Raw genomic sequence first — 16498 nt, 5'->3', positions numbered from 1 at the left:
AGGAGAAAGAAAATTGTAGTACAGATCAAAAGCAGAGGTATTATTCTGTACTAAGTGATTAGCAGAAACAGCAGGACAACTACTGCCTTCACAGCCACAAAGCAAGCATGTAGATGGCACAATGTTTGTCCAGCTTAAACATATAATCAGAATTAAAACTGTCCAGCTTTTCAGTAGCTGCAGCATCCTGGGATGAACTAACATATATTCAACCATCTAAAGGAAAAGCAGCACCTCCCGAATCCCCACTTTCAACGAGCCCCTCACATTTTGAACACATAAGTTTCTTTAGATCTGGATTTATAATTTTGTTGTTTGGAAGTATTCTCACAAAGTTAAACATGCTCAGATTTAAGATACTACTTCTGGATTCTACAAACTTCAAGAGGTCACTTGGTCTTCATTACTGCTGGATGTCTGGTTTATACAGCCACATGTAGTAGCTGTATATAGCTGTTTCTAAAGGACACAAATTCAGACATTGACTCACCAACATAAAATTATGTTGGTTTGGTTTTGGATTTTTTTTTTATATATACCAAACAAAACATATATTAAGCTGTCTATACCACTTTATTACTCCTTGCCTCTCTTCCTCCTTCCCCATTTTTCCTGGGCAAGGGGGTAGGGAGGTAAGAGGTGAGGAAGAAGGAGGGGAAGCAAAGAGCAAAGGCAAGAGGGAATCAAAAACTGCTGTTACCTTTAGGTAAAGAATCAACAAGAGGTAAAGGTTAACAACAGATTTATACTAACACCTCTGATGCCCAAAAGATTAATGCCTGAGGTTTCACCTGATTTTTTTTCATTGCAGTAATGCAGGATATAAGTCTTCAAAAACAGCTATCAGGCCTACCACTTACAGGAGATCTTCTGGAAACACTGCTCCCACAGATAGCAGATTTTACTCTTACTAATACTGTTACTGTCATCTTACAGCCAAAACTGTACTACAAAACCAACAAAATGTTGGAAAAAGGTGCTGTTTTACTTCATGCTAACCAACATCAAACTGCAGACACCCATCGAAAGATGTCCTGAACTGCATTTCAGCTCCAGTCAGTTTCATACCCTCATTTGCTGCAAATATAGCAATGTACCATTTATGCAATTTCAGAGCAACCAAGATCTACACACTAAGCAAAAACTGGTGCTCACCATCTTAAAAAACAAACAAAAACACAAACAACAAAAAAACAACAAAAAAACACCCAAAAAAACCCAAACAAACAGAACAGAACAACAGAAACCTAACCACAGGTCACTCCCAAACCAAACAACACCCCACTCTTAAATGTAGTCTTCTTTGGACCAGCAAGATAGTCCCACATCGCCATGACATCCATGGTCATGGAGTAAACAAGCTGAAAACAGCGGAAAACACACAACCGGGGAGCCAGGGAGACAGGAAAGAGGAAACTATACTGAGAAATTTCACCCTAGTACAAACACATCTATGTTAATATTTTATGTTAAACTGGAAATCTGCAAGTTAAACAAACTGCTTAACATGTTTCAGTATTTAGAAATGTTTTCATCTCTGTAACAAGTAAAAATGCAAAACCAGGTTTAGCAGCAAAATAAAGAAAGCAAAATGATTAATTAAGCCATACCATGCACCTGCTTTCTGTAACTGCAAAAAATAGATTTCAGAGCTCTTTGATATATGAAGTAAAATAGTGGCAACAGGGAGATGTGTAAAACTGGAGTGCCATTGGGTTAAAAGTCATCTGGCATTAGAGTGTCACACAAGTCACACAAGCTTTTTAAATTACAGGAAAAACTGCTAAACTTCAAATGTTAGTTAAAATGAAATTAAGTACTTGTGTAAATATAGACAAACAGACATCACGTATTGAGCATACAATTTGGAGAATATATTCTACTTCTAAAATGTGCTTTTTTCCATAATTATTTACTTCTAGGATAAAATTCTAAAAGTACTTTAAAACAGAAAATGAGAGGCTTTACTCATTAATGCAAAGTGGGGAAGTCTTTCCTCCAATAGTTCTCCTATCTTACCTGTATCTTCAATGAATTGCACACATTTTTCAACAAACAGAGGTATCGGTTTCTCAGGTGTAACCAGATCCTGTAGGGGCATCCCAAAGTAATTACTTTCCCAGTTTCTACGAATTGGAGGATTGAATGTCTTAGTTTTCTTTTTCGGCTACAATAAAACAGAGTTATTTAAGCAATATTCAAGTAATATTTTAGCTAACACATATTGCAACTATTTAGAAAAAACAAGTAGATCACACATCAAACATTAAAATTCCTCTATGACAACCTGAGTAGAAAGAAATGTACTTTAAAATAGCATACATTAGACACAAAGCACTCAAATAACTTCTAATAGATTTAGTCTTTTTTGCATCACATTAGGAACAGGATGACACAATGCAACAGAAATACTACAAGAACAAAAATAAACACACTACTTACTTAAAGTGCTACAATAAGTCCTCACATACTATAGTTTCATATGGATTTTTCTTGCTTGTTTTGATCCATCCACAATCACATCCCTCCCTACACCAAGAAGGACTGCTAGCAGTTCAACTGCTGGACCACATGTGGACAATTACAAGAATTACATGTTTTATGTCTGAATGTTCATGAAGATATTCAGAGATGGCCATATAAAGCGGTCAATCAATTGGCTGTACAATGGCAACTGAACATTGAAATGGAATGAACATCACCATTAAAAGCCAGCATTTTATCTTTATATACAGCAAGAAGTTAGTTAAAAGTAGCTACATTTTCATATAAAAGCTCTTCAGTCAACATCTAATAGTACAAAAGAAAAATAAAAAGCACAACAGCCAGATTATAATTTAATAACAGGGTTCCTAGAACATTATAATTCACAATATGAATTATATATATGAGAATAAAACTCAATTGGCAATTAAAACAAGATATGTTTCCATGTTTTACATCTAGAAAAGTCTGGAATTTCAATCTATGTGTATAAATAAATAAGTCAGTTAGCTTCTAGACTTTTGTACAATTTACTTAATCAGCTCTTAAAGACTACCTAGCAAGGTACACATTCATGATTGCCTTGCCCACCAAAAATTATGAGACAAAGTTGAATTCTAGAGAAGAAAGTGAAAACTCCAGCCTGAAGAATATTTCTCTAACCCTTACCCTACAGCACCTCTGGAATTCCTCCAGTACTTGATAAAAATACCCGTTAACCAAAGCCTCTCAGTAACCTAATTATGCAACAGTAAAAGTAAATCTTTTTATTTATGCATAATGCCTCTTCGTTATATAGCTTGTGGTTCTTAAAATTAGAAGCAGAGTTCGCGTGACTGACCATGGTAACAGAAGGCTAACAAAAAATAGGCTTATCTTTCAAATTCTGGATTTCTATAGAAGAGTTCTTCAAAATATTAGAAAGTAATTGCTCTCCAGCAATACATTTCTCCCAAAGTTTTACATTAACTGAAAATCTAATAAGAAATTCACAAGAAAAAGAAGGATAAAATTTTAAGATAAACTTTCATGACAAAGGAGACAATATCTGAAACCATTCTTTTCAACTGTCAACTCTTTGAGTAACTTTTATTCATCCTGGATAACTAGTTCTGCCAGTATGCGACTTCAGTTTAGAAACAGCTTTTCCTTCCTTCTTTCTCACTGCGGCAGTCCACAGCTTTGAAGTCCCCAGCACTCAGTTTATTGGCCATTTTCTCTTTAGTGGCAAAACCTTATTTATGCAACATTCAGTTCAGAGGAGCAGCAGCTGAAAGTGCCAACTGAAGCTAAAGGTTTAAAACCCAAACAAAGTGAGTGAAAAGTGTCTGCAAAGCCACAATAAAGAATGTTGGGTTTTTTTTTCTGGTAATTGTCCTGCATTTAGAAGAATGGTTGTAAGGGAGTGAGATATCAAGCATGACAATACACACTCAAAAGAACAGGAAGTTTTCTTACATAGAATTGTCTACCTGAAAAAGTTTAACCGCCAATGTGGCTAGTTTGTCTAAAGAATCCAAAGAAGAGAAAATAAAATAAGAAAAAAAACCAAAATAATAAAAAACAAAACAAAACAAAACAAACAAAAAAAAAATAAAACAAACCACAACCAAAATCCTGAAGTCCTCTCAAACTGATCTAAAAGTAGAGTAGGAGACAAGATGATCATTGCACGGTTATTCCATAAACATGAAATTGGGATTTCACAAGGCAGACAAAGTCACAATAATAAATTTTTCCAGCTATTTATCATTATGCACCATTATGTATTTTGTTTCCTTCCTGTTAAATATTTATTAAAATACCTTTCAAGATTTCCCTTTCTCTTGGGGCATCTGAGCGGGTAAACTGTCCAATGACAGTGCATATCAAATATTCATGCAAATAACACAATCTACACAATCTTCACAAAAACTTCTAATAACTTCTAATACTTTTGCAAATTAACAAAACTTCAAGGTATTAAAAATCCACCATGTATTTCCTAATTTGAGACTTCCATACATGTCTAGACTTCTTCAGCAAAGATCCTGTTCTGAACAAAAAGGCATATTACTGTGCAAAAGACCCGATCTTTGTGAAAAAAATCAACCGTCTTCAGGAAAAAAATGCAGGTCTTATTTCTAACCAAAATATGCTTTAGTTAAAGCTCTTTTTTTCAAACCCCATTCCCCACTATGAGAAAATAGCAGCTCTGGATAGAACTTTTAGATCTGCTAGTCAGGATAATGACTATCATAAATTTTTGTGTGTAAAATTAACTGTTAAAAGTTCTCTAATGATACAATATTTAAACATAAACACTGTTAAACATTATTGATTTAGTTAAACATCACCTGAAAAAGGTGAATCATTTTAAATTCCCAGTTTTTGGCAGAATGATTACTCTTTTTGCCACAGGTATTTTTTCAAGATAGTGACTTTTACTATTAAAAAAAAAAAAAAAAAAATCAATAGTTTTGCCCAGTACACCTTCTCCCCACAATATGGCAGCTGCCTGATACTGCATCCAGAGTGTACTAATCTAGGCACAATTCTGTATGCTTCTACATCGTAATAAAAAAGGACTAGTAGGCACCAAGTTAGAGAAAAAAATAAGCAGCACAAAAGTTTTCTTACTTAATCCCAGCCAAAAGCTTATGCTTTGACATAGCATTGTTTAATTTTGTTTAATTAAAACACAATCCCAACACTGTAACACTGAAATCCTTAGACGTCCTATAAATCTGGTTTTTATAACTGATTGCTGCACTAACGTTAAGCATTACAGCATGGGTTTCACCACTTGCTTCTCGCCAAAGAGAACTTCTCTTCTTACCCTAACAGAGGTTAATAACAAACCTCCAGCTGATCCTTACATATTTTGGCAGGAAAACATTTTAACTCTGAGAATCCCAAACTTGCCTTGCATTGCTGATACCAAAAGCATTTACCTGAAATACTGCTTTAATTACAGTAGTTTAATCACTGAAATGTATTGCAAAAGATTAGCTAAAGTCCTCTTAATAAAAGGCAAAGTAAATATAAAACATATATTCTAGTACAGTATCTAATTCTTGATTTCAACACTTAAAATCTCATTACAAAAATCATAAAACCACAAAAATGGAGATTTAAAGTATACTCCAGATTAACCCTCCTGACTGTAGGTACCAGGGTATCAGCTAAGCAGCACTCATCTTCTAGAGAGAAACAAGGCTGAGACTTCAGAGTACAATGCACATAGATGCAACTCATTAAAATTAACTTCAAAACCTAAACAAGTCTGCCCAAACCTACCTATCAAACACCTTTATGGATGAGCTGCTTACTCTAGCAAGTCCTGTCTGCTTAAGCCGGAGTCCCCTTCCTTTTTACCTCTCACCTCCATCACACCAGAATGGTGGGATCATCATAATTTATTTATCAAAGGAGAAATTTAAATACTTCTCTACCTCCAACACACTTCACTACTACTTTTACTACAAAGAAAATGTTTTGCCTATTTCACTTGTAGTCAGCCCAAGGGTCACAGAGGGCAAAGTCCATATTTTCAGGTGTATTAAAGTACTTCATAAAACCCTGCACCCTGAACAGCATTCATTTTATAGGCTTAATAAAGCATTTGTAATCTCTACTTCATGGCTAGCTCTTCAGAAATTATACAACATATAAATACTGCAGACGATGGCCCCTAATATGCTCTTTCTTCCCCTCATGCCTTCTGCCATTTTTAGTGTTCCAGCATGCTACACTAAGTTTTAAACTACAGAGGCTCAAGAAGGCATATGGCTCCAAATACACATTTTAAGAGTGTTAAGTTTGAATAGATGAAACCTGAAAGGACAGCTTTTGGTATTTCCTATACTCCTCAGGAGAGGGGAAACAAACAAAAAAAAGAAACAACACACACAAAAAAAATCATTCTAGTCTGAAGCAGACAGTACTTTGCTAAATCAACCATTGAATTTACACAAGAAGAGCTGAATCCAAATGTAAGGTGATCTTCTATTTTTCACATGTTTACCTTAGTTATACTAAAACTGAGATCAACAAACATGGGCTGTACAGTTCCTGACACTATTTCAGTAATAGCTTCAACATAAAATTCCATGCAATTTTGAAATATTAAGATCAAACCAGTTCCAGCATAGAAAAACAGATGTCAAACCTGTACTACGTACTCAGACTTGTTTTAGAACACACTATACGTGATAGTTCACCTAGGTGCTTGTGAATTTTTCCATTGAGAAGTTTACAGATTAAAGAAAAAGACATCTTACAATCACCCTGGCATAAAGGAAAATGGAAAGAACATAATTCACTATCTTCTTTGGAAATAACAAATGTTGTTTGCAAACAAGATTGCAAGGCATAATGCTTTATAGCACTGTTTCTCAGATTTAATTTAACAACACAGCTGGAAGCTCCAATCACAAAAAAAAAAAAAAAAATCAGACCTTGAGTAATGAAACTATTGACTATAGGTCAGACAACAAAAATAGTGAAACTTTCACAGATTTAGTAACTTAACAGTGGCATGTCAAAGAGTTATCACTGATCTGTTAATTTACTATATTGTTTACAAGACCTCTGGAGTTAGGATTTGTTTTCAGAAGTACTTTGAGTAATTTCTTCCATTAAGAAAATACACTTCTAATCTGACTCCTACTTTTACAAATGTATTAACAAAATAATTCTTCTATAACAAGACAAAAACACTCATCATATCTCAAAGTATTTATGAAGAGCTCTAAATTAGATGGGTAAATTTTCAATACTCCCATAGTATTGAAATTATTCCATAGTAAAGGCAAATAATAAGGCTAATTGTAATTATGTGGAATAGCTACACATTTTCAGATCAGGCAGCCTTCCTGCTGTATAGGGAATTACTAAATTAAGACAACGGTCAAAAATAACTTGCAGTCATTTAATGTAGTAAAAATAACAGATAAATCAATAATAATTGATAAATAATTTAAAACAGATTTTTATCAAGCTTGTTTACATGAGAAGAACATTCCAAGCCAAGAAGCACTATGGTTTAGGTCATATACCAATGCATAAACTGCGCGACAGTTGCAGCTTTAGAGTTATTACAGACATATGAAGAGGTTGCTCCTGTTTGAGATTTAAAGCTTCCTCTAGAAAGATCCCTATCCTCTAGGAATGATCACTGCCCTTTCATGTCCTGAAATTTTCTGCATTTTCTTTGTGTTGCTTCGTATCTCCAAATTCACCAAGTTAAAGACAAAATCAATTTATTATATGGCCTGCAAGGCTGCTACTTTTAAAAAGAGTGGTGTGTACCAACTCACAATAATGTTCTATAGTAGACCTTCGTATTACAATACTGAAGATTCTAATCAAGCCAAGCATCTACTTGTAGTTCCCACATGCAATTTTTAAAAAAGGTGCAGATGAACAAGCACACATCTCAGCTGGAGAGGTCTGACTTGGCAAAGCAGAAACAGCTGAGCAAGCTGCAGATCAACATGGTCCTCTGTGCTCAGTTCCTCCAAGTTTGTGAAGAAAACAAATAATCAAACATAGAAAGCATGCTGATAAAGGGGAGAATTCTCTCTGGAAAATGATTTTGAGAGATACTTTGTGCAATAACTGCAAAAAAGACTAAGTGCTTTTTCATAAGAGAAACTTTTACAGGAAAAGTTCTGTAGGGAAAAAAAAAAAAAAAGGACATTAACAAATACTGGCACACAACATGCACTTGTAAGTGTTCAAGTACAGTGTGCACACAACTCCACATCAACTTGGGTAAGAAGCTGCATGACTAAAGCCAGACCACTTTTTTTTCTCCTTCTCCTTCTCTGCACTTTTTTCATATACTGCCCTGCCAGAAAATGTTTAACAGTTCATTTGTTAACGCCATATACAAGGCCATACAATAAATTTTTTCAGAACTTTCAGAAACATGGTCATAACATAAGCTAATGGTGGGTGTATCACAAGATTGACTATGCTAGACTGATTCAACCTTCTCCATTGAAAACATACTCTTTTCAAGAGGCAAAGAAACCTCAACAATCAGCTGGTTTTACCACTCAACTTTAGTAAGGCAGTTGATGGTGGCATATAGAAAACTTCTGAGACAACCAGAGTGACAGAAATAGGATGATAGTCAACAACAAAAAGGGCAAAGTCATAGACTAACAGAAAAATCATACACTGGAACGTGCATGTAGCATGTACTATAATGTAGCATGTACCATAATGCACATGTACTACATGTACATACTATATGTGTGTGTATGTACTATAATGTGCATGTACTATACAGTAGTAAGTCATTAGCTGGAAATTACGAAGGACAAGAAAAGGCCAAAGGTTCCTAAAGTGACAATAACTGAACTGCATCTAAGGCACTTAAGTACAATCAGGCAATTGTGTTAGGCTGTAATACCTAGTACACATCAGCAAACATTAAGATGATATTATCCACTTCTATGTCATTCTTTGCAATACTGTACACAATTTCAGTCATCCTGTTTCAAAAACGTAAGTTCAGAGGGAATTACAAAACCTTTTTTAGTCTTCTAAAACAACTGTCACGAAGCAGCCATATTCTCTTCATCTCTTTGGGGGTGACCGATGACAAAGGGAAAAAAAACATTTCAGGAGAAATGTTAACACAAGGAAAGGTGAAAACTGAATATTGCAAGAAGATTCCTCACTGATATAGAGGAAACAAATTCTGAATGAGTTTTAACAAACAGTGAGAATGAAGGGATGAAACTTCAGAGGAATCATTTCCATGACAATTGAAAACAGAGCTCAAGCATGGTTCTTCCAGTTCTGACTACCAGCATACAGAAACAAGAACTGAAAATGCAAATATGGTGTTATGGACAAAAACTATGGGCAAATAAATCAGACCAAAGAACACTTAACTGACCTCAGTTTCAAATTGTTTTATTTCCTTGGGTAGTACGCAGCATTAGAGGACCTTGCAAGTAACATTAATTGCTTGCCACAGATTTGTCACTGCTATACTTTCCATTGTAAAACAATTCATTCTTACAAATAACAAGTAGCAGAATTTCGAGTATTTACTTCTGCCTTTAACAATATGTGTTCACAATAGGGTTTTTTTTTTAAGTTTGGTATATGTGTTAGCAGATGAATCAAACTATGTCTGACAGATTTGGGTCTGTGAAAAGAAACTGTTGGTTTTCCTATTATAATATTTTCTGAAACTCCCTTCCTCCTCCCTACCCATGGAGCTCTTGCTGCCTTCAATTTTTTACATGACTCCTATGATCACTGTACACCCATTGCCTCCCTGTATCTGTCCTAGTGCCCATACTTTTATATGATTTCATCTGTTAAATTGGGAGATTGGGCTCTGAAAGCATCAGGACAGAAAGAGCATCCTTCAGCAAGACCATGTCTCTTTCTTGAAACACATTATTTTTAAATGTTTTCTTATTCTGATCCTGCCTTTAGGACAGTTTCCAGAACAGCCTCCAAGAGGAAAGTAAATTTCCTTCAAGAAACTTTCACTGTTAACTTTAAAGTAATTGTCATAAATGGGGAGGCATATGGGGGTGGGAAGCCAACACACACACACCCCCCCCAAAGAAAAAAAAACCAAAACAATACCCCCCAACATAGTTTTACGAAAAATTTGAAAAGTAAATGTCTCCATTGGCAAATTCTGTTTCTATATGAAGTCTGCTTTGCGTAACTGAAAACTCTAATACAAAACCCACAAATGACTGTGCATAGGAGCTGTCTGCAATACCATACAAGAAACCCACCCAGAAGCACCATACCTCAAACCCCTCAAACCAACAAAGATGAAAGGAGTATCAAGAATGTTACATCCCATTTGGGCTTTAAAAAGCAACAGCATACTTCAAAGTAAAAGCACAAGATAAAGTTGTAATCTTTGACAGAGACAATAAGAATCTCAGACTTCAAACGCTGTTTTTCCAAATTCATTTTGTTCATAAGAATTCTGTATTTCAGAATCACTATAATTATAGCAAGAGTAGTTACATGTGTATCTTATATTCCTTTTACATATAACAATTTAGTAAAAGTATCAGTAAGAGCATTAAGCAACGTTCAGAAAAGAGTACAAAAGTTTTATTTATCCCTTTCACATTCAAAGGGTCAAAATTCTCAGAAAAAGCCCAGCAAGTAATCTGTAAGTAGTGGTGTTCTAACATCCCTCACATGAACTAAATAACAGCCAACAAGGAAAATATCATTTGAATTAATTTTTCAGTTCTGGTAATTAAAGACTGCTTTATGCTCATCTAAAACAACAACCTGGTGAACACATTGGAATAAGTTCCAAATATGGTAAAACTGCATGGCTCTTGCAAAAGAATCAACCAAAGGAGTACATTAGAAACTGGAATGATTCTCAGATGCACTGGAACTACTCTGACATAATGCAAGTCATCACATACAGAAGTCACTACTTATCAAAAGCAATAAGCATTCAACATCCTTAGATATTTTGAATGCTTGCAAATGTTTCAGTTATCAAGTTAAATTTGCTTTCACCATCACTGCAATAACTTGTACTTCTACTATTAAGTTTTCTCTGACTAAGTTGAAAGTAGCAGCCCTGGACCGCAACTTGCAAGTTGTAACAAAACCAAAACCAAAACCATTATACTCTTCAAGAGTCTTAACCTACTAGAAAAAATTAGAACAGCCTGAAACTTTTGACTCAGGCTGCCTCCCAACAGGCCAAAGCACAAAGCGGAGGCTTTGGTAAAGATATCATGGGCATTTCTGACACAACACCAGAGGGAGAAGATACCAGTACATTAGGTCTCCACATTTCAAACATAAACACTCACGTCAGAGGAACTCTCTGTCAAGTCAACACAGCTCAGACAGACAATAGGATTATGAATATGACATTTCAATTTCTATGTAGCAAGACTATTTCAATCAAAACTGTACAAATTATTGTTTTTAAAAAATAAGTTTCCCAAAAATGACAACTTCAAAGTATTTTTAACCTTATGATTTTATGCCCACAAGACATCATTATCTATGCTTATGAGTAAGCTTTAAGAAAATTTAGTGCCCTTTAAATCACTCATGCAATTCAAATCACAGCTGCATGCTAGGAAGTGCAATTCAGAATTTAATCCATTAGTAAAATTTAACTATGCTCCGCTTGAACAAAACTTATTTCTAAATGCTATTCAAGTACTGTCAGATTTAAGCTAAAAGGGGCATTTTTAAAATACCAACAAAAGACAACATTAAAAAGGTTAATTCATCTAGAAAGAAAATATCTACGTGACCAGGCACACTCCTGATTTAATTTTAAACAAACTGTATGAAGACAATGACTGCTAGCCTAAAATTAAGATCCAAACTATAAAGTGTATACATTGAGAATCTACACAACACTACACCAATGTAAAAATTTTTACAGCAGCAGGTCAAAAGACAAGTAACTATCAAACATGAAGATCAAACTAAAAACGCAGACATTTTTTGAGTAGAACGTCATATCATTATTTAGAAACCCATACCAGGCACGCATTTTGTTCCTTTTATTTTGTTTGAATTAATAATTGTACAGGTAGCACAGTTTTCAACGTGATTACCTGCTTGCCCATACTAGGAAAATGCAGCAGTCAGTAAAACCACTGAACAAAGTTTCCCTTTCCTGTTCCTGTTTCAGAATTTCAGGTAGGCAATTAAGAATTAAAAAGAAACCACCCCTTTCATTCACCAGCCCCAAACTTTGCTCTAGCAGCCAGAACTGCAAGAACCAGTTCTACCCAAGAACTCACAGAGCAACTTTTTTTTTTTTTTAAGATGTTATGATTCTGTCTTCACTTAGTCACATGGAAGAAAGACTACACATGTACAGAGGTGAAAAGAACTTACTGAACAGCTGATAGACAAACCATCTCATTCCCCCAGGTTCGCTAGTTCTGAGGAAGTTAAGTAAGAACTTGGACAACAATCAAACAATGTTACATCAAAATTTGAAAACACCTGTTTCAAGCTAGGGTGTAACTCTCGCATATTTTGACTCTTCCCTTCTTAGAACATACCAGAAGTTGTAAATAAAATTTAAATCAACTTACCTTCTTATCTTCTTTTACTTTGTGGGTTTTCTTTTTCATTTTTTTCTCATCCAGTTCTTGATCCGATGTAATAGCAGGGTTATCTATGCCACCCTTCCATGTTTCAACAGGTGAAAGAAGTGGGTCTTCTTCACTTCCACGATGTCTTCCTTTTCTTTTAGTTTTTGAGGTGGTGAAAGCCTCATCGTCACTTGCATCCGAATGTGTTCTCCTATAGTAAGACTTAGCTTTGCTGAACAGAGTTTTAGACTTGTATTTGTATTTTGAAGGCCTTCTTTCCCCATGACTTTTAGATATTCTATCAGAAAACCCATTTTCTTCCTCACCTTGGGTATTTATAACAATTGAGTTTCGAACCTTAATAATACGATTCTGACTATCATCTGGAACCGCATAGATATCATCTGCAAAGCCTTTATGCTTGAAAATAGTGTCAATAGGTTCAGCATAGTTGTCAGATTGGTCTATATCTTCTGGTGGTGCTGCAGGCACTCGAGAAGGTTGTTTCCTAGGGTTTTTGCCAATACCTGCCTCAATTGTTTTCAGGAGATTAGGATCCAGTTTTTTCACATTTGTTCTTGGAACAAGTGGTTTCGGTTTTATTGGAGGAGGCACTTTATGGTTGCGTTCATGGTCATGACAATTGAGCGGCGTACTGTGAACAGGATATTCGTTTCCTTCCAAATCCAATCGGTACTTTGAACGGTCAGTAGGTGCTGGGAGTAACCTCACATCATCACCAATTGGACTGTAAGGTGGTGGTCCTTCAGCATCATCCTCTGAATCTGGATAATTATAGTCAAGGGAACTTCCTCTGGGAGATCTGGGAAAAACATCTTCACTTGTATGGGTTGTTTCCCTTGTGCTGTCTGACATATAAGAACTTTCAATCATGTTTTTCTTCTCTAACACGTCACTGAAGAACAATGTGAAAACCTCAGTCTGACGATGATACTGAGATAATGAATATAAAGCTGTAAACTTAGCAGTAATCTCTGTTGCTATATGTTCCCCTTCTGTCATGAGTTCTTTGATTGCTTCATTTTCAAAGAAGTCTGCCTGGCTATCAGTAACAGCCACTAACTGGACAGGAATCGTATCCTGAACTTCAGAAAGAAATGCCCGAAGCATTCCCATGGATGCCTTCCGCTTCGCAGAATAGACCAATATATATCCGTGAACAAGTTCATCTTTCCTTACACCAATTGAAGAATGATATGATAATATAGTTATCTGTATTCGACGCCTCTTTTCACCTATTATTTTATCAAGCATCAAAGAATTATTCTGGCCAGCTTGAGCAGCACTACAGGAGTGAGAGTCAAGGAAGGGTGACAGAATAAGATCCACACTAAAGGGATCACCACACATGGCACACATGACTATTCTTAAGTCCGCTTCCGACAGATCTTTAATGGTGGGAACTGGACTTACAACATCAAAATTGTGTTTAACTGCTTCCAGTACTCCCCTCAGAGCTTGTTTTATTTGGGCCTCATTGAATTTGCGGGGATATGTACCAGCAGGTACATCTACAAAAGGACATTGTAATTTGTTGGCCAACTGCTGTCCTTGATGTCTCAGAATAGGTAGATTCTTGCTAACACTGTCCCTCTGGTTAGCCAGTATTAATGTAAATGGAAGATTAGCCATATACTTGTCTCTCCTTATCTGAGATGCTTCAGCCCTTATTTTTGCAATGCATTCCCCAATAAAATTCAGTGATTCAATAGAGTTAAACACACAGAAACAACCATGTGGTTTGAAGGCTGAGGTCCACAACTGAGTCAACAGGTATGGAGATTTTGCATCAACTGGCCGAAGATCTAGTTCATATATTTTTCCATCTAATGCATATTCATCATCAGTGGATTGTGTGCGAATTTCATTTGCCAATTCTTGTGCAAGGCCATCCTTGCCCAAAATGAAGAGATTGACTTTATCAATGTTGGCACTATCATGATATAAATTTGAGCGACCATGGTCTAGTTGCACAAGACTGTTGGCAAGTAACTGCTCTACTTTAATGTCTGTGCAATTTTGGCCACTGAGACAAGTTTCTTTAGTTGGGTGATAAACAAATCCTATGTGTTTAAGCAGAAGAGATTCTCTGTCAGGTGCAAGTTTCTGTAAAGCTTTGTATCTAGGTTCTTCACTCAGAACTGCATGAATTTCACTCATTTTATCTGAACTTGGTGTTGCATTAAGATCCAGGTCATAAAACAGCTCTGAATGTTCAAAAAGCATTTCCTGAAACTCTTCTTTGGCTTTTTCAACAATCTCCCTCTGGTGCCTACCATACACTTCTTTACTGTCTGCATCAGTGATGTATTTGAATGCTTCATCCTCTACCACAAAACATATAACTTCTTCCCATGGCTGTCCGGGTGAAATGAACTGGATTTTCTCAAGAGTTTTTTTGAATTTCTCCTTCATTTCAACCCTCCTTTTTTCAGATATAAGATGCTGCACATGGTTTTTGTAAACTTTCTCTGCCTCTGGCGTAGTGAGAAGGTCAAACGGAATCCTTCTGTCATTCACTTTATCTATGTGGTCAGTTTCATCCCAGGGTGTTTTTTCAAGCACTACAAAACAGGACTGGAAGTCAGGCCTTTTCTCCATTACCTTCAAGGCTTCTGACCAGCTCAAGCGTTCAATCTCATCAAGGTTTGACAGAAGAGTATTAAGAGCTCTTGGCAATGCATTAATGTATTCTTCTTTTCTTTTTCGAATATGTTCCTGTTTAAGCTGCTCTATGTGTTTTGAAAATGTGTTTTTGGCCTTTTTTGTTCCTTCCAAATTTATGTACTCTTCATAATCAGGGTGGTTTTTCAGTTTATTACTAACAGTTTTCCAAGTTGCATGATAGTCTCTCACAGTTTGGACAAGTTTTTCAAACTTGTCTGTTGCTGTAAAAACTAGCTGCCTTTGAGTTTTATAGGCATCCAGATAGGGGATTATTTTAGGTTTACCACGAGTTTTATCCATCATTTGTACCAGTGCAGTAAAACATGTTTCAACATTGACATTGAATCTTGCCGATGTTTCCACTACCACAAGGTTCTTCTTATTTGAAGCAAAGGCCTGAACCTCTCGCAGATAATGATCCACACATTCATCACATTTCGTTGCTGCTATTATTATGGGTTTTTTGGATTTTGAGAGCTGGATATAGAGATTATTCACAAATTTAAGTTGATCATCAAACTTCCTATTGCAGCCTTGGCTTACGTCAATGCACAATAAAAACCCATCTATGCTTAATTTCCCCTCAGGCATTTGTTTTTGCTCAAAGTCTTGCTCCAAGCCTAGCTGATCTGTGCAAATGTACATTAGTTTTTCTGCTGACTGCAGTTTGGAGGCAGCTGCACGTTTTATATATGGTTGTAAATTTGTACTCCGATGAGGCAAGAAAGTCTGATCATCAATGAACTCGGTCTGTTCAATTACATGAATTCTGCACTCAATTCCATCCTCACCGCTTTGTGTTACGTCACCCCAGTACAAAAAGTGATCATTGTTGACAACTCTTCCTCCAAAGTCAATTGTGCTAAGCACAGAGGTATGCTCAAGGTAATATTCATCTGCTTTTGAACGAACGAATCTATTGCACAAACATGACTTTCCAACTCCACAATTACCTTTATCCTTTTCAGTTCCAGACAGTCCAACAACACTAACAGCATAAGATGGGGGGCGTGGTTCTTTGTTTTTTGCCATCATAACTTTCCTCTCATTCTTTTGCAATTATCAAGGTAACTGTATGTGGTTTGCATTCTGGAAAGGCTCCTATAAATTTAAGTTGTATATCCAGGGTTCCAGAAATAGCTTCCCGTTGTTCCTGCTTCAGCTTGTCACTGAGAGAACCTCAGATAGCCAGGCTGATGAGCATCATCTTCCTAAAGAAAACAAAGATGGAAAAAATTTTAAAGATTGCAGGT

At 36.0% G+C, this 16498-nt stretch overlaps 1 protein-coding gene across 2 annotated transcripts in view; it reads right to left on the bottom strand.

Moving 5' to 3' along the window:
- ARHGAP5 (Rho GTPase activating protein 5) overlaps nt 1-16498 on the bottom strand; it is a 47929-nt gene that overhangs the window by 18272 nt on the left and 13159 nt on the right. For both annotated transcript variants that reach the window (XM_062623034.1, XM_062623039.1), the window contains exons 3-4: nt 12558-16456; nt 2020-2167 (exon numbers count right to left, since the gene is read on the bottom strand). In XM_062623034.1, the coding sequence (XP_062479018.1) occupies nt 2020-2167; nt 12558-16280 (3871 nt within the window). In that variant the 5' untranslated portion in view covers nt 16281-16456. The remainder of the gene's footprint in view (nt 1-2019; nt 2168-12557; nt 16457-16498) is intronic.

This window comes from Pezoporus occidentalis, unplaced genomic scaffold, assembly GCF_034315485.1.
Source record: "Pezoporus occidentalis ecotype Australia unplaced genomic scaffold, CSIRO_AGI_Poc_V1 ctg108, whole genome shotgun sequence".
NCBI classification, from domain to species: Eukaryota; Metazoa; Chordata; class Aves; order Psittaciformes; family Psittacidae; genus Pezoporus; species Pezoporus occidentalis.
This window is presented reverse-complemented; position numbering and strand designations above follow the sequence as displayed.